At 47.0% G+C, this 19,117-nt stretch overlaps 1 protein-coding gene across 1 annotated transcript in view; it reads right to left on the bottom strand.

Annotated features, from left to right (window-relative positions):
* Window positions 1-19,117, bottom strand: part of SRPRA (SRP receptor subunit alpha) — a 169,989-nt gene that overhangs the window by 55,239 nt on the left and 95,633 nt on the right. The window contains exon 5 of the mRNA XM_075603303.1: window positions 10,943-11,108. Coding sequence (XP_075459418.1) covers window positions 10,943-11,108 — 166 coding nt within the window. The remainder of the gene's footprint in view (window positions 1-10,942; window positions 11,109-19,117) is intronic.

Below are 19,117 nucleotides of genomic sequence, written 5' to 3'. Positions count from 1 at the left end.
CATCCGCAATGATGAGTCAATCTTGTAGTATCCACGAAACGCGGTGAAGCAGAGCACAGCTTGATAAGGCTCCATGATGCCTCAATAAAGAAGTTTTTTTAACCACATTACTGGAATCCTGTGAAGTCCTTACCAAGCTGTGCTCTGCTTCACCGCGTTTCGTGGATACTACAAGATTGTCCAGCAATGAAACAGGGTTAAATTTGTGAAATTGAAAGTACCCGCCCACCATCCGGACTGGCCAATCACAACAGTAAAGGTGATATAAAGGACACCCCTTTTGACCATTGAATTCAATCCCTGACGAAGTCCTTAGTGACGAAACGCGTAGGGCGTTTCCCAAAGAGGCGAATTTGTGGCTGACATTACTGCACGAACGGAGAGAGTACCTTGGAGCTGTTGCTATTTTGCTTGGGACTGCTGTCGCTTCCGGTTTTGCAGTTGCCTGCTGGTGAACAGTGAGAGCTGTGGGAGGTGTATCTGGAGGGAGTCTCTGACCGTGTTGCTGATTATTACATCATCTGGCTGCGGTGGCTCCAGTGCACCTTGCTGAACCAACGGACACACCAGAGGTGGCACCAACGGGACAGGCCCTTCACAGCTTCAAGGAGATTGAGTATATCTCATAAATGCTATTATTTTTACTCTGTTTGTGAGTGCGCTAATTATATTTTAAAAGCCCATAAATACTGTTTTATACTTTATCACACTAGGAGTGCGCCTATTTTTTCTTCTTGTTTTCTGCATATACACACACACACACACACACACACACACACACACACACACACACACACACACACACACACACACACACACACACACACAGCAGCTCTACACACACACACAACACAGCTGCTCTACACACACACACACACACACACACACACACACACACACACACACACACACACACACACACACACACACACACACACACACACACACACACACACACACACACACACACACACACACACACACACACACTAGCTGATATACCCGGCGTTGCCGGGATGTAAATCCGTAATAGGTAGTATTATTTATAAATAGGGGAACAATAGGTTGACTATTTGGTGGAAAGGTTGTATAATGATGTTGAAAAGAAACATGGAAGAAAATCTAATACGATGTTGTTTAAAAATGGTTTATTGTAAACACACCACAGTACAATGTATATTTTGGTGACATAAGTGATGTAAAAATGTGAGGTGTGTGTCCGCTAGGGTGTGAGCGTCTGTGAGTGTTCAGTATGGGTGGGCGGGTGGGTAGTAAGTGCTGGCTGTGGGTGGGGGTCCCGCTAGGGTGTGAGCGGGTTTGAGGCAGCGGGTGAGTGTTCAGTATTTAGTGAGTGCTGGCTGTGAGTGGGTAGTGAGTGTGAGCGGGTGAGGCGGCGGGTGTATGGTGAGTGCGGGCAGCGGCTGGTCAGTGATGTCGGTGAGTAGGGGCGGGAGGCGGCAGGTGTGTGTCGGGTGGGTGAAAGGCGGCAGGTGTGTATCGAGTGTGGTGGGTGGGTGAGAGGCGGCAGGTGTCTGTTGAGTGTGGGTGGAAGCTGTGGAGCGCAGGGATGTGAGGCGGCGAGTGGGTGAAAGACAGAGGCGGGAGGCGGCGTGAGTGCAGGCGGAGGGTGGATGAAAGGCAAAGGCGGGAGGGCGGGCGGCGGGTAAAAAGCAGAGGCGGGAGGGCGGGTGGCGGGTGAAAGGCAGAGGCAGAAGGGTGGGCGGCGGGTGAAAGGCAGAGGTTGGGGGGGAGGCAGACATTGGGGGGGAAGGCGGGTGTGGGGGGGAAGGCAGGGGATAAAAGGCAGGGGCGTAAAAGGAAGGGGGGGAAGCAGGGGTGGAGGGGGAAGGCAGGGGCAGGAAGGCAGGGGCGGGAAAGCGGGAAAGGCAGGGGAAAGGCAGGGGCGGGGGGGGGGAAAGGCAGGGGCGGGGGGGGGGGAAAGGCAGGGGCGGGGGGGGGAAGGCAGGGGCGGGGGGGGGGGAAAGGCAGGGGCGGGGGGGGGGGGGGAAAGGCAGGGGCGGGGGGGGGGGGGAAAGGCAGGGGCGGGGGGGGGGAAAGGCAGGGGCGGGGGGGGGGGAAGGCAGGGGCGGGGGGGAGGGTCAAAAACGGAGCTGGGGGAGGGTCAAAAATGGAGCTGGGGGGAGGGTCAAAAACGGAGCTGGGGGGGGGGGGGCAAAACGGAGCTGGGGGGGGGGTTTGGCGCAAACCGGAGCGGGGGGGCAAACCGGAGCTGGGGGGGGGCAAACCGGAGCTGGGGGGGGGGGCAAACCGGAGCTGGGGGGGGGGCAAACCGGAGCTGGGGGGGGGGCAAACCGGAGCTGGGGGGTGGACAAAATGGAGCTGGGGGGCAAATAATCACATGTCTCAGTTAAGGCCCCCCCCAGCAGCAACCGGCACCACCAGGGAGCATTTCCTCACCTCAGTCAGCAGCAGCAGGTTAAGGATACCTGGGTTAGAGTGCACCGGCCAATGAGAGCCGTGTGGGGAGGAGGGTGGGGGGGGGGGGGGGAACGAGATACACCGGCCAATGAGAGCCGTGGGAGGGCGGGCAGACCGACATACCAATCAAATTGTCTACAAACACTCACAACCAAGATTTTCAGTTATATATATAATGAAAATATAACTGTATGCTCATTTGCATGTTTTAGGCAGGTCTGCAACCCCACCTTTCACCATTATCTCCCAGCCCACAGCAGCACTTCCACTGCCGCAAAGGATTCTGGGATTACATGCAAATGAGCAAACAGTGCCACTTTTTGCTTCAAAACCATTTAAAACATGGTTCCCTATAGGCTTAAGCTTGCTGCATGGTAACAGCTTTAAGCACAGCCAGGGTTAAGATGCATAGCCAGTAAACCCACCCACAGACAGCTGTTTCGACCTTAATGGGTCTCATCAGTGTGGGGTTGTTACACTGGCTATGCAAAGATGAAGCAAGAGGATGAGGTTTACCATACTTAGTTACGTTATGGTGAGTAAAAAAAGTGACAAAAACTCTCCACAGCAAAGCACATAGCAAATGGAAATATAACTATATGCTCATTTGCATGTCTTAGGCAGGTCTGCAACCCCGCCTTTCACCATTATCTCCCAGCACACAGCACTTCCACTGCTTCTGGGAAATTACATGCAAATGAGCACACAATGTTCCAGGACTTGAATATTTGTTATTACTTCTACCTTGTTTGATATGACCAAATCCAGAACTGCCCCTCTCCTGGTTGGTTCCTCAATAATTTGGGTCATATAATTGTCTTTAAGCACCAAAAACCTGTTTCCTTTTGTTGTAACGCTAATCTGATTGCCCCAGTCTATGTCTGGATAATTAAAATCCCCCATAATGCAAACATGACCCAGTTTTGATGCCTTTGGTGGTTATAGCATATTCTCACAAACATTTTCTTTATACTTTTAACTCCACTGCTAATTTCTATCCACAAAGTCTCTACATTTTCATCATTCGCTTCATAGACATCATCCCTTATAATAGGTTTTAGATCCGGTTTAACATATAAAACATTCTCCACCTCCCGTTCTATTTGTTTGATCCTTCCGAAAAGGGGAATAACCCTCTAAATTAACTGTCCAGTCATGAGTTTCATCCCACCATGTTTCAGTAATGCATATGATATCATACTGCCCCCTTGCAGCTATTAATTCAAGCTCCCCCATTTTATCTGTCAGGTTTCTTGCATTAGCAAGCATGCATTTAAGTTTTTTCCCAGCCTGTACTATTATCTTATCTGCTCCTTCCTTGGTTTAGTCTATAGAAGTTTTCTAGTATTATCTGTATTTACTATGGGCGTCTCACTGCTTGTCAAACTCGCACTTGCCCCCATTCTACCTCCATCCCACCTTGTATCCTCCTCTATTCCATTTAGTTCATTATCTGTTTCATCCCCCTCCCCCCTCCTTCCTAGTTTAAAATCTCCTCCAACCTTTTGAGCATTCTCCCCCTAGCACCGAAGATCCCTCTTCATTGAGGTGCAATCCATCGCTAGAATATAGATGGCACCTCTCAGTAAAGGATTCCCAGTGCTCTAAAAACCCAAACCCCTCCTTCCTGCACCACTTTCTTAGCCATGCATTAACCTCCCTGATCTCTAACTTTGTCATTGGTGCCAACGTGTACCACCGGGTCAATCCCAGCCCCCCCCCCCCAACAATCTGTCTACCCGATCCGCAATGTGCCGAACCTGAGCACCCCGGAGACAACAAACTGTTCGGTTCATGCGTCATGGCAACAGATTGCCCTATCTACCTACCTAATAATGGAGTCCCCTACCAACACAATCTTTCTTGGTATCTCAGCATCCTGAGTCCGCTCTGTGCTGGAGGAACTATTCCCCTGGCTGCTAAAGGAATCAGTCTCCCCCAGCCTTGCCATTGTTGCCCCGAAACTCCAAATATCTTCACTCAATATGGCAAATGTATTGGGTTGAGTCAGCTCAGAAATGATCTGCCTCTCCCTATTGCCCCTGCTTCCCCTTCTAACTGTTACCCAGCTACCTACCTGCTCCTCACTAACAGCGCCACCATCTGCACCACTAGTCGAAGCAAGGGCCTGCTCAGAGAGCTCTAAACCCCTTTCAAGATTTCCAATGTCCCTCAATATTGAAAGTTGCCTCTTCAGATCAGCGATCTCTGATTCTAAAGAGAACACCCGCTCACACTTCCCACAGCGGTATGCTCCTTGTAACAGCTGCTCCAAGTGCACATACATGTGGCAAGATGTGCATTGAGTGGTGTTGCAGGGTACATGCAACTACACACGCGGGTTTCTTGACAAGGCTTATTTATTTAGCCTTGCAAAATATACAGTACACAAAACAAAAATAGCTTTTCATCAGCAACAAAAGGAAAATGGCTTTTCTTCAGCAGACAGACAAAAACAGTTTCTCTTTAGCAGACAGTGTATATGGCAGTTGCCCTTTTCTATGCAGGGGACAGACAATTCACAATTCATCTACTTTTCTAATCAGACCTTATATCAGGAAATCTCTCAGCAGCTTACTCCTCTCTGCTCAACCGACCGCCTCCATGTGTCTACAGCCTGGGTTTTAACACACCTTGATTAGGCAGCTGGGATCCAACTAATTGTCCTGAGGTTTCCAGCTGAAGTTAACCTAGTCAGTGCTGCACTGCAGACTAGACATAGGTTTTCCAGGCATATAACTGGTGGCTTTTGTTTACCCTGTCACGTTCCTCCTGTTAGTGTGTGGCTGGAGCTACGCACGGCTGAAGCCCGACCATCCAGCCCTTCTCTAGAAAAGAAGTCAGCATTTGCGTTCTCTTTTACCGGCCTATGCTGAATCTCAAATGAGAAGGGTTGGAGGGCCATATACCACCTAGTCAATCTAGCATTGGAATCCTTCATGCTATTTAACCACTTCAATGGAGAATGATCCGTCACCAAAGTAAAATGGACTCCTGCCAGGTAATGCCTCAAAGCCTCGATTGCCCACTTTACTGCGAGGCACTCTTTCTCAATCACTGAGTAGTTTTTTTCCCTTGGGAACAATTTCCTACTCAGGAAAAGGATAGGATGGATGTTCAACTCCCTCAAACTGTTGTGACAACACTGCCCCTAGCCCTATCTCTGATGCATCCGTTTGCACTATAAAAGGGCTGTTGAAGTCTGGGCTTCTAAGGATGGGACCCTCTGATAGACACCTTTTTATGTCCTCAAAGGCTCTCTGACAATCCCTTGACCACACCACTTGTGTAGGGGCACACTTTGTTGTGAGGTCCGTTAAAGGGGCTGCCACTTCCAAATAGTTGGGGATGAACCGCCGGTAGTACCCTGCTAAACCCAGCAGAGAGCGTACCTGCGTTTTTGTTTGGGGGGTCAGAACTTCTTTCAGAGCAGCTACCTTGTCGGCTAGTGGCCTTACTTTTCCTCCTCCCACTGCATACCCTAAGTATTTGGTTTCCGCTTTACCCAAGGTACATTTCTTAGGGTTGGCTGTGAGCCCTGCCTCTCTTAGAGATTTGAGGACCGCTTTCAGCCTATTTAGATGGGCCCGCCAGTGTTTACTATAAATGACAATGTCATCTAGGTAGGCTGCGGCATAAGTCCTATGGGGCCTCAGTACCTTATCCATGAGTCTCTGAAATGTGGCTGGGGCTCCATGCAGTCCAAATGGCATTGTCACAAACTGGTATAAACCCATGGGAGTGGCAAAGGCTGTTTTGCATTTGGACTTTTCCTCTAAGGGTATTTGCCAGTATCCTTTTGTCAAGTCCACCGTGGATATATATTCCGCGTTACCAAGGGCGGCAATTAATTCGTCCACCCTTGGCATCGGATATGCGTCAAACTTGGATACCGCATTGACCTTTCAGAGGTCCACACAAAATCTTACCTTCCCATCGGGTTTAGGGACCATAATTAGTGGACTACACCACTCACTGCATGATTCCTCAATCACTCCTAAGTGTAACATTTCTTGTACCTCCTTCTCTACCAGAGCCCTACGACTTTCAGGCAACCTATAAGGACGTGAACGTACTTTTACCCCATGTGCTGCCTCGATTGCATGGGAAATTAAGTTAGTTTGTCCTGGTAAGTCAGAAAAAACATCCTGGAATTGTGTAATTATTGCTAACAAGTCCCCTTTTTGTTCAGAGGACAACTGTTTACCCATTGGAATTTTATCGTCACTCACGATGTTCTCCCGTGGAGGCTGAGGACCCAAGTCCGTTTCCTCCTCCACCGGGTGGATGAATAGAGACCGCTGCATCTTCAAGGGTTTCAGCAAGTTCACATGGTAAATTTGTTTACCCTTCCTGGACCCTGGTTGAGCAATCTCGTAATCCACATCACCCGTACGGCGGAGTACTTCGAATGGGCCCTGCCATTTGGCCAGGAGTTTACTCTCGCAACTGGGTACCAATAACATCACCTGGTCTCCTGGGTGAAACACTCTCATGCGAGCATTTTGATTGTAATGTCTCTCCTGACTGTCCTGGGCTGATCTAAGATTCTCCCTGGCAAAATGGCAGACCACATCTAGGCGCTTCCTAAGGTCTAGTACATATGGCAGGGTATTCTTAGAAGGGGACTGCTGTTCCTCCCAGGACTCCTTTAGGAGGTCTAGGATACCCCGGGGTTGGTGGCCATAGAGCAATTCAAATGAAGAGAATCCCGTGGAGGCCTGGGGAACTTCCCGCACTGCAAACAGCAGAAAAGGGAGAAGTTCATCCCAGGCTCTCTTCTCTGAATCTACAAATTTCCTCAGCATCCCTTTTAGAGTTCGGTTAAATCTTTCCACCAATCCGTCAGTCTGTGGATGGTAGACCGATGTCCGAACAGACTTGACCTCTAGTAACTTTAAGACATCCTGCATCAGTTTAGCCATGAAATTTGTACCTTGATCTGTCAACATAACCTGGGGAAGTCCAACTGCGAGAACAGTTCCAACAACTTGTTGGCTACTTGCTTCGCCGTTGCTGTTCTCAGGGGGAACGCCTCAGGATACCTTGTTGCATAATCAACTATGACAAGGATAAACCTGTGTCCTATCGCAGAAGGTTCTAGAGGTCCTACCAAGTCTACCCCAATCCTCTCAAAGGGAACTGACACCAAGGGTAGAGGAACCAAAGGGGCTGGTTTTTGTCCTTTTGGACTAGTTAACTGGCACTCCGGACATGCTGCACATAGCTTAGCAATATCACTATGCATCCCTGGCCAAAAGAATCGGGATGAAATACGGTCCAATGTTTTATCCCTGCCCAGGTGACCACCCCAAGGGACAGTATGGGCTAGAGTGAACACAGATTTAACAAACGCCTTGGGAACCAATATCTGTCTGGTGACCTCCCCTGTTTGTGTCTGCCTATTCACCCTATATAGGATATCCTTTGATAGCTCAAAATGGGGGAATACTATCACCCCTTGTGCATCTAAAATCTGTTCATCAATTTTCACCACCTTGTCATACTGTCTAGCAAGCACTGGGTCTTCCCTTTGTTTCTGGCGAAAGTCAGGGTACGGGTCTGGTAAATCTCCAAGGCCCATATCCCCCTCCCTTTGGCCATCCCCAGCCATCACTTGTGACCTCTGACTACTAGAATGGTCACTTTGAGAACCAGATTTCTGCAACCAGTCCTGTATGTCCAAGCGTCTTTGCTTCCAAGTCTTTTGAACCCGGTGTCTACTGGGAAAAAGGTCTGCCGAGAAGGGGAACAGTTTGCCAGGGTTCTCCTGAGCCCTAGAAGGAGGCTCCTCGTGAAAGACTGGGGCCATTAGGTCCGAAAAGAAAGGCCAGTCCCGACCGAGCACAACGGGGGCAGGGAGCCAAGGAGCGACTCCTACTTCGAGGTAAGCCTCCTGACCGTTTACCTGTAGCCGGATTTTGGCCATCGGATAGCGTTTTACATCGCCGTGTATACATTCTATGCTCCATGGGGAGTCAAAAGAACACACGTTGGGCGGTAACAGTTCCTGGAGGACCAGAGGTTTCCCAGAGCCCGAATCTACAAGGGCCTGGACGGTTTTTCCCCCAATCAGGGCTGGAAGTAGCCAGGGCTTGTAATTTTCCTTAGTAAAAGCCGAGGCGACGGTTCTGCTGAATGAACAATCCATCAGTGGACAGTCCACATACCTGTGGCCTTGTTCTCCGCAGGCAGAACATGGAGAGGGTTCCCTTGCAGGAGGGGGCTGTGGATAGCGCTCCGCTGGACCGGTTACTGGAGACCAGGCATCTGGTGGGTCCTGTGGGCGACGTCCTCGGAAGTTCCTCTCACTTTGCGACGAGCCGACATCCGGAAGGAGATGAGGGTCTCTACGGGGACCAGCATTTGGACTCCGTCCTTGCTGGAACGACTGCTCCTTCCGTTGGACTTGGCAATTCCGTGACGGGCCGTAGGTTCCAAATTGATCCGACCTCCCTCTTTGGGCGTCCGCAAGTACCGGTGGAGTCGGGTCCAGGACACTCGCCTGCTGCTCAGCCCCAAAGAAGTTCTCCACGAGTCGGACCGCTAAAGCTAGGGTTTCAGCAGCGTGGTGTTTTACCCATAAGCGTGCGGAAGGGGGTATTATTTGTAGAAATTGTTCCAAAACCACCAACTCAAGAATTGCCTCCTTAGTGCACTCCTCGGGTTGTATCCAGCGCGTACATAAGTCCAATAATCGCTGAGCGAGGACCCGGGGTCTCATCTTAGCGGTGTACTTCATGTGCCGGAACTGCTGCCGGTAGGTCTCTGGGGTCAGACCTAAGCGAACCAGTATGGCGGCTTTTACTTGTCGGTAGTCCATGGCCTGATCTGCTGGGAGACCCTGATATGAGGCCTGGGCTTCTCCTATGAGGAGTGGGGCCAAAGCAGTTGCCCAGCGATCTGAAGCCCAGCCCTGAGCTTCGGCAACTCTTTCAAAAGTCAGTAAAAAAGTCTCTGGATCCTCGTCCGGAGCCATTTTCCTCAGGAGTACCGGGGGTTTGCTTGCAAGTTCTGGACTGGCAGACCCCTGGAATTGGGTCAACAGCTTGGCAATCCGGTCATCCTGTGCTGTTTGTAGTCTTTCATCTCTCTCCGCTTGCAGCCGGGCCTGCTCGCACAGAAACGCTTTCATCATTTCTTCCATTCTTGTGTGTGTGTGTGGCCCTTTAACTGCAGGAGCCTTTTGAAAAAAATCAAATCTCACTTCTTGACACCATATGTTGCAGGGTACATGCAACTACACACGCGGGTTTCTTGACAAGGCTTATTTATTTAGCCTTGCAAAATATACAGCACACAAAACAAAAATAGCTTTTCATCAGCAACAAAAGGAAAATGGCTTTTTTTTTTAGCAGACAGACAAAAACAGTTTCTCTTTAGCAGACAGTGTATATGGCAGTTGCCCTTTTCTATGCAGGGGACAGACAATTCACAATTCATCTACTTTTCTAATCAGACCTTATATCAGGAAATCTCTCAGCAGCTTACTCCTCTCTGCTCAACCGACCGCCTCCATGTGTCTACAGCCTGGGTTTTAACACACCTTGATTAGGCAGCTGGGATCCAACTAATTGTCCTGAGGTTCCCAGCTGAAGTTAACCTAGTCAGTGCTGCACTGCAGACTAGACATAGGTTTTCCAGGCATATAACTGGTGGCTTTTGTTTACCCTGTCACAAGTGGCATTTTCAATCCTGCTCATTCTAGCAACTTTGAAGTTTATAAATTCTAACAATAAACTGTACTTCAATATTGTTTAACCTCTTCCTTGTTCAAACTGCTTCTGGGTCCAACTGCACACTAATTACAACCAGCAATTGAAATCAACCAGAATTCATTAGAAGCCTCTGTTTAAACCCACCAGGTGTGTTAGGTTAGCAATTAACCACCCCCACCAACTCTGCCTCAGGCAGGAGAAAGGGGGAAAAAAAGTTACAGCCTTTCAATTACCACACACTTTAAAAATAAATTAACCCACAGCACACTTCCCAAATTCAGCCACCCCTGCCAATATACACTAGTAAACACAGCACTACCCTTTCCTTCTGGGTCTAACGGAACACTTATTACAACCAGCACTTGAAATCGAATCAACCACACAGATCAGTATACGCAAGAATTCATTGTATAAAACAGGGGTGTGCCAACAGGGGAGGAGGGGGGCGGCTAGATTTCCTAGGGGTGGCACGGCGGTTACAGAGGCCCCGCGTTCTTCCCCAAGGCATTTCAATTCAATGACGGGGGAGGCGTGAGGCCTCTGCAACTTCTCTTTTCAACCCTTAGCCGGCTCTTTGGCGACATGTCACCACGGCAACCCGGATGTCACTTGACTCGTGGCATCATTTGACACCTGGTCCTAGGAGAGAAGTTGCGCAAACGATAGGATGCCAGGCAATGGGGCGCAGCTCAGAAACTTTGCACACTCCTGGTATAGAATACCGAGTAACCTACAGTGAATTATTGTGGAAGAATTCAACCCAACACAACTGTTTTTCCACCCACCTGGCCTTGTCTCCTCCCTTCATTTGCTTGCGGAAGAATTCTTCACGTTTACGCTGTATGATCTCATCGGAGGTGGGCTCCTCTTTATCCACGGCTGCAGCGGGGTTGCTCTGCTTTACTGCCGGACTTGCTTTATTGTTGACATTGAGACTTTCCAGTACTGCAGCTGGAAACAGAGCAGAGAAAACATTTGCACTGCAGTGTACATTATAGGCACATTCACACAGCAGGCAAAATAGAGGTACCTATTATCCAAAAACAATTGAAATAAAACTGTCAAAAAGGAAAAGGTTCACACTAATTATCCAGTAGGGTAATCTACATTGATAAATTAATACTATCCTACACATGCTCCTTTTGCACTGTACTTTTAACATGATGAAGAGAAACAAAAAAAACGAAAAGCATTATGCCTTTCCCATGTATCTAGTTACATAGTAGATGAGATTGAAAAAAGACATACGTCCATCAAGTTCAACCTATGCTAAATTTAGACAACAGATGTTTTATCCTATATCTATACTTCCTTTATTGATCCAGAGGAAGGCAAACAAAAAACCCCAATGTTATACGGTATCATCCAATGATATCTCATAAGGGGAAAAATAAATTCCTTCCTGACTCTAAGAATTGGAAATCGGATTAATCCCTGGATGCATATTCTTCCCATGTTTACTTATTTGGTATATCCCTGAAAACCTTTCCTTTCTAAAAAGATGTCCAACCTTTTTATTTAAACAAATCTATTGTATCTGCCATCACAGTCTCCATGGGTAATGAATTCCACATTTTAACTACCCTTACTGTAAAGAACCCTTTCCTTTGTTGCTGGTGAAATCTCCTTTCCTCCAACCTAAAGGGATGCCCCGGAGTCCGTTGTACTGCCCTTGGGATGAATAGTTCATTTGAAAGCTCCTTGTACTGTCCCTGAATATATTTGCATATAGTTATCATATCCCCTCTTAGATGCCTCTTTTCTAATGTAAATAAATCTAATTTAGCTAGCCTCTCCTCCTAAGATAGTTCCATAATGTCTTTTCTAAGGAGTGGTGCCCAAAAGTGTACTCCATACTCACGGTGTGGTCTTACTAATGCTTTGTAAAGGGGCATAATTATGTTTACTTCCCTTCCATCCATTGCCCATTTAATTCAAGATAAGATCTTGTTTGCCTTTGCAGCTACTGCACGACTTTGGGCACTATTGCTAAGCCTGCTGTCTTCTAGCACTCCTAAATCCTTCTCCATCACGGATTCCCCCAATTTATCCACATTTAATTTGTAAGTCACCTGTTTATTCTTGCTTCCCAAATGCATAACCTTACATTTATCTGCCATTTACCTGCCCAAGTTTACAGTCTCTCCAAATCCTTCTGAAGAGAAATTACATCCTGCTCTGATTCTACAGTGGCAGCCAGCTTTAATCTAAAGCGGCTGCCTCCGTGGGTATTTTTAACCCACGGGCGGCGCGCGGCTATCTTCGGCCGTTTTCCCCGCACCTCGGGCGCTTTCAATAATAAGCGCCTTTAGCACTTATCTATTGAAGCGGCTGCCGCGCGGGAAACTCAGATTCAAATTGGAGAAAAGCCCCGCGGTTGGCCCGCATTTAACCCGGCAAGCTTTAGAATAAAGCTGGCCGGGACAGTACTACCTTACACAATTTAGTATCATCAGCAAAGATGGAGACTTTGCTCTCGATCTCCTCAAGGTCATTAATAAACAAGTTAAAAAGCAGGGGTCCCAGTACCGATCCCTGAGGTACTCCACTCACGACTTTAGCCCAACCTGAAATTTCCATTTATGACAACCCTCTGTTGTCTATCCATTAAACAATTTTCAATCCAGATGCATACATTATTACTGAGTCCAATTTGCTTTATTTTGTACACCAACCTCGTGTGGAACCATATCAAAAGCTTTTGCAAAATCTAAGTAGACCACTTCAACCCTGGTCTAAATTCCTACTTACCTCGGCAAAGAAACAAAAAAAGTTAGTTTGGCATGATCTATCCATCATAAATCCATGCTGACTATTACTAATGATTTTGTTTTCCATTAGGTATTCCTGAAAAATATCCCGTATTAAACCTTCAAGTAGTTTCCCCACTATTGAAGTCAGGCTTACAGGTCTGTAATTCCCCGGTTGTGATCTAGCTCCCTTTTTAAATATAGGCACCACATCTGCTTTACGCCAATCTTGTGGTACTGAGCCTGTGGAAATGGAGTCCTTGAATATTAAATATAATGGTTTGGCTGTTACTGAGCTTAACTCCTTGAGAACTCTTGGATGTATGCCATCGGGGCCAGGTGCCTTATTTACTTTAATTTTTTCAAGCCGCCTATGAACTTCTTCCTCAGTTAACCAATTGTTCATTAATATGAAGGTTGTGGCTTCCTCCCGCGGCACTAATATTGAAATTGATTCTTCCCTGGTAAACACAGAGGCAAAGAATGTGTTTAATACCTCTGCTTTTTCCTTATCTCAAATAAAGGGTCCTTTATTTTCTTTTCTCATTTTTTTGTTATTAAGGTACTTAAAGAACTTTTTAGGGTTGACCTTACTTTCTATTGCAATCCTTTTTTCATTATCCATTTTTGCTAATTTGATTGCCCTTTTGCAATTTTTGTTACATTCCTTATAATTCTGATACGATGTCTCAGTCCCTTCTGACTTAAAGAATCTAAACGCCTTCCTCTTCTTGTCCATTTCCTCCCCTATGTAAACACAACTTGTGGTCTACCGCTCACCCAGATAATGATTACAAATACTCAGAGAATGATAATACTCTTTTACCAGCCGGTGCAAAGAGGATAGGGTAAACATACACAAAAACAAATAGAGGAGGTTTAGAGTCCTCCCCAAAGATCCTCAGTTACTGCACACAAGGCTAGGTGATTAATTGGGCTTAAATACCAAAAAGTGCAAAAAGGTTTAGTCAACCATACAATACAGGTAAGTAACCGCGCCCATCACTGTGGGCGGACAATTACCACTAAAACGCCAAAATGGCAAAATAACAAATCTTTTATTAATATTCAAAACAAACAACATAAGACGCTTACTCTAAACTAGATAAAACCAATTAAAATATGATAGTAACTGGTGTCGTCGCACAGCTAGCAGTCAAAGTAGGTTACCAATAGGACTAAATGTGAGAGGTACAGCACATAAATGGTTAATACATAAATAAGTGCTATAAAACAATTTCCACTCACATAGGTAACTCCAGTGTGCATATGTGGATAAAGGGTAAATGCATGCATACAAAGCACATATATATCCAATGGTGTGCACGTCGTCAGATGTCCCTCAATTACATATGCTGCTGCACAGTGTCTAGGACATAGGACTAATACAAAATACCCAGTCAAGCTTAATGCTGCACACTGTTAAATCGTAGGATAAACGCTGCATGTTGCGGTGGCTATATACTTATACAATCACTTGTTGCCATGTTTGCCCGCATTCACATGAGATACACATAGGTAACAGCACTTAAGTCAGTGTCCTTAGCGTTAAATATCCCGCAGCTGCCGAAATAGCATGGACTGATCTCACCAGTTAACTTTCTCCTCCACGACGTCAACGTAGTGACGTCATGCCGACGTACGTTTCGCGCGTGGGTGGACCTGCGCTTTCTCAAGGTGGGAGGTACTCGTGTAGAGAAGCGCTATCCTTATGTATGCTTTAGTTAAGTGGTGGGAGGTAACAGAACCTCCCTCCTTAAGGCTGTAGCCCATATACCTGTAATGTTAGGACGTCCCCTCTCAGGGATAATGATAGGGAAAAGAATAAAATGTGTTTATTCCAATTTGCCTGCTTATCTGTTTGTCCTCTAGTTTTATCCTTCAGGTTTATATTTCTGCCTTTAAAATGCTCACGATGACTATGTATCTCAATGTCCCTGTGTATGTTATGCTACTGAACATAGGATGTACAGTGAAAACCGTCATTGCATATATGTTGAGCATTAAACACCACATGTGCTTCCTCCCTTGGATAAATAAAGAGTGTTTCACGCAAGGATTGCCCTGTGTCTCAGATCACCAATGCATATAATAATAATAATATTCTCTGTACAAGTGTATTACACATACTATATTTCTGTGTGGTTGTTCATCAGAGGATTTGTCTCCCTATTATTTTAATAATAAGATTTTTTGTACATACAGAGGTAAAGTTTCTATGCATATATACCTCTCCCACATAGCAATGTAGAACCCAATTTTGGCTTGTAAGAGTATTCCCACAGAATGGTATGTTCTATTAGTGTAGGAGTGTCCTACCCTACTTGTCCGCCCCGAGGGTCAAAACGGACACCTAATTTAAACTGTATACCATACGCCCCCCATAAGGATAGTATATATTGGTTGTATGGAGTGTAACAGTGGGTGTAGGATTGTAGGTAGCTATACTTTTGTCCGCCCAAAAGGTCAATACGGACACATTTGCTTAAGGCTTTAGTTAAGACAAAAAACTCTTAAATGGATAAATTAGTATCTCAAAAAGTGGGTCCATTGCTAAATGAAAGAGGTATATATGTAGCCTTCATTTAGGCCCATTGGACTGAGAGTTTTCAGTTTATACAGCAGCGGCAGCTCTTATTCGAGCAAATGCCGCTGGCTGAATGAGGCTGGGAAGCGGGTAGCCGCGGTGCGTGGCGGCGCACTGTGACGTCACGGTCACAAGCGCGCCCGGCTTCCCCGTCTTCCCCGGCTTCCCCAGGCTTCCCCGACACCCCTGGAGTTCAAATCTAGGTAAGCGGGGGTGCGGGGAAGCAGAGGGGCAGAGTAGAAGCCGGGTTCGGGGTGTCTTTGGGGGGGTAATTGCGCGCGATGTGGAGGGGGGGTGCGTGGGGGAAACGCGGCGGCGCGCGTTTCTGACTGGCGGCAGCTGGGGTAGATCCCGGCATGCCGCCGGCATTTAGTCGAATAAAAGATGTCGCTACTGTATATCCACTTGTATTCAGTCTGCAAGAGGACCTTGTTCCAGTCACCCTTGCGTTGACCCCAAGGGATGTGTTGGATGCCAATGAACACTAATTTGTCGCTGTTCCCTTTGTGTTCAATTGTCACATGTCTCGCGAGTGGAGTGTCTTTCAGGTTTCTGATAGACCCCAGGTGCTCGAGTATCCTGATTTTAAATTGTCTGAAGGTTTTCCCTACGTAAAGTTTACCGCAGGAACAAATAATTAGGTATATAACCCCCTCTGTAGTGCAGTTGATGAATTCTTTTATTTTAAATACCTGCTTGTTGTCAGAGTCTGAAAACTCAATGGTTTTAGGCACAAATTTGCATGCTCTGCACCTCCCACAAGGATAGGATCCATTGGGTTTTTGGTCCAGCCATGTAGTCCTCTCTTTAGTTTGATAGTGACTTCTCACTAGAATGTCCTTGAGGTTTCTACTCCTCCTACTAGTGAGCTTAGGGGTGGTTGATAATACCCCTTTTAAGTCATCATCATCTAAGAGGATATGCCAGTGTTTATTAAGGATACGATAGATTGATCCCCATTGATCGATATAAGTTCCAATGAATCTTATGGGTTTGTATCCTTCTCCCACATGGCTTTGATGTGTGGTGGCTAGAAGTTGTGTTCTTGGTGTAAGCAGTGCTCTATTATATGCTCTAGTTAAACTGGCCTTGTTATGCCCCCTCGCCAGAAATCTCTCTGTAAGTTGTTTTGCCTGTTCTTTATACTCAGGAAGAGTTGAGCAGTTTCGTCGCACTCTAAGATATTGTCCTGTAGGGATGGCATTTATGACGTGTTTAGGATGTTGGCTTTCTGCTCTCAGCAAGCTGTTAGTTGCTGTGCTCTTCCTGTATATAGTAGTCTCTAATTTCCCTGTTGGATCTTTCAGGATACTAATATCCAGGAAGTCTATTCTGGTTGTACTTAAAACAGTCGTAAGTTTTAGGTTATTGGTATTTGTATTGAGTACCGTAACAAACTCAGACAAAAGGTCCATCGTCCCTGTCTACAAAATAAAGATATCATCTATGAACCTTACCCACAGTTCCACAAAGATGGTATAAGCTTCCAGGGCCTCGCTGAAGACCACTGTTTCCTCCCACCAGCGTAGATAGTTTATTTACCTGTTTATTTAGCCACATTGGTGTTGACTTATTTCTTTTATACTGTACTTATTACCCGTGGCATCATTTGACACCTGGTTCTAGGGGAGAAGTGGCGCAGCTCAGAAAATTTTGCGTACTCCTGGTGGGACCACATCAGCCTTAGATTTCCCAGTGTCACAGAAAAACTAATGTGATGCTCTTCTATATAAGAATAAAAAATCTTTTAGTATACCATTATTGATTATTGTCTAAAGCAGTGGTTTTCAACCTTAATTTGGTTAAGAACCCTAGAATTAGAATGTGAAATTGTGGGGAAACCAAACCCTCTCCTCCCTCCTCTTCTCCCCCCCCCCACTCCTCCTCCCTCTTATACTCCCCCCTCACACTCTCTCTCCTCTTCTCCCATCTCACAACTCTCCTGTCCCCTTCTCTTTCCCCTCCCCTCACATTCTCCCTCCCCACTGCCCCTCCTCTTCTTTCCCCCCTCCTCATCTTCTATCGCCATCTCTTCTCCCCCCTCCTGCCCCATCTCTTCTTCCCCATCTCTTCTCCTCCCCCTCCCTTACCCCCCTCCTCCATCCCCCATCTCTTCTCCCCTCCTCCACCCCCATCTCTTCTCCCCCTCCTCCACCATCTCTTCTTCCCCCCATCTCTCCTCCCCTCCCCCTCTCTTATCCCCTCCTCCCTCTCTTCTCCCCCTCCTCCCCCATCTTTTCTCCCCCTCCCTTCTCCCCCTCCTCCCCCCCATCTCTTATCCCCCTGCTACCCCATCTCTTATCCCCCTGCTCCCCCATCTCTTATCCCCCTGCTCCCCCATCTCTTATCCCCCTGCTCCCCCATTTCTTATCCCCCTGCTCCCCCATCTCTTATCCCCCTGCTCCCCCATCTCTTATCCCCCTGCTCCCCCATCTCTTATCCCCCTGCTCCCCCATCTCATCCCCCACCTCTTCTCCCCCCAACTCTTATACCCCATCCCCAACCCATCACTACTCCCCTTTCCTCCCCAAAACCCATTTCCTCCCCCGCCTCCCCCATGTCTTCTCCCTCCTCCCCCCTCCCATCTCTTCTCCACCCCTGCCATCTCTTCTCCCATTTCTCCCCCTCTCCAACTCTTCTCCCCCATCAAGTAGCCCGTTTTAAGTAGCATACAGTGTGGAGTTTAAAAGGGAGTTCAAAAGGAGTGAACAAGTGGAAAACACAACACCTACTGGCCCATATTCTTGATTTTGAACTACGTTGGAAAGGAGGATATTATCTATCTCCGACTGCACATCTCAGCACTAAACTATTGCTGTAATGCCACCTTTACTATTTATATTTGCTGTGACCTCGCTTCTACTCAAAGTACGCACTTCTTTCTACCAGCCACATGATGTCTCTAACTCTCTTCATATATCTCCATCTATCCTTCCTTCACCACTTCTTAGTTCACATGAACTCCTTTCTTACCTGCGCCATCTGTCACTACACATAGTTACATAGTAGATGAGGTTGAAAAAAGACACGTGTCCATCAAGTTTAACCTATGCTAAATTTAGACAACAGATACGTTATCTTATATCTATACCTACAGTATATGCCCCCTGCACCAAAAAAAAAACCCTTACAAATCATCCTCACACATTCTCTTTCTTTCCATGCTTCTCCTCCTTGCTTCTGGGGATATATCTCCCAATCCTGGTCTCTATCTTTTTTTCTACATGCTCTTGTCCTCGCCTCCCACATGCAATTTCCACTCCCTCTGGTGTCAACCCCTCTAACCTCATACCAATCCCCTCTCACCCTCCCTCCTCTCTCCCTTTCTCCTGTGCCCTTTGGAATGCTCGCTCACTTTCAAACAAGTTTCTCTCGGTGCATGACTTCTTTCTCTCTCACTCTATGCTCCTATTCGCTATAACCGAGACTTGGCTCACTCAGTCTAACTCTGCTCTGGATCTGCCCTTTCGTATGGTGGCTATTCTTTCTCCCTCATTCCGTGCCCTGATGGTAGGGGTGGAGGCTTTGGGATCCTGCTCTCCTCTCTGCCAATACTGAACACTTCCTATTCCTCCCTGACTTGCTTTTTCCTCCTTTGAGGCTCACACTGTCCATATTTTCTC

This window comes from Ascaphus truei, chromosome 6 (genome assembly GCF_040206685.1).
Source record: "Ascaphus truei isolate aAscTru1 chromosome 6, aAscTru1.hap1, whole genome shotgun sequence".
NCBI classification, from domain to species: domain Eukaryota; kingdom Metazoa; phylum Chordata; class Amphibia; order Anura; family Ascaphidae; genus Ascaphus; species Ascaphus truei.
Note: the sequence above shows the minus strand (reverse complement) of the source record. Positions and strands in the feature narration are given on the sequence as shown.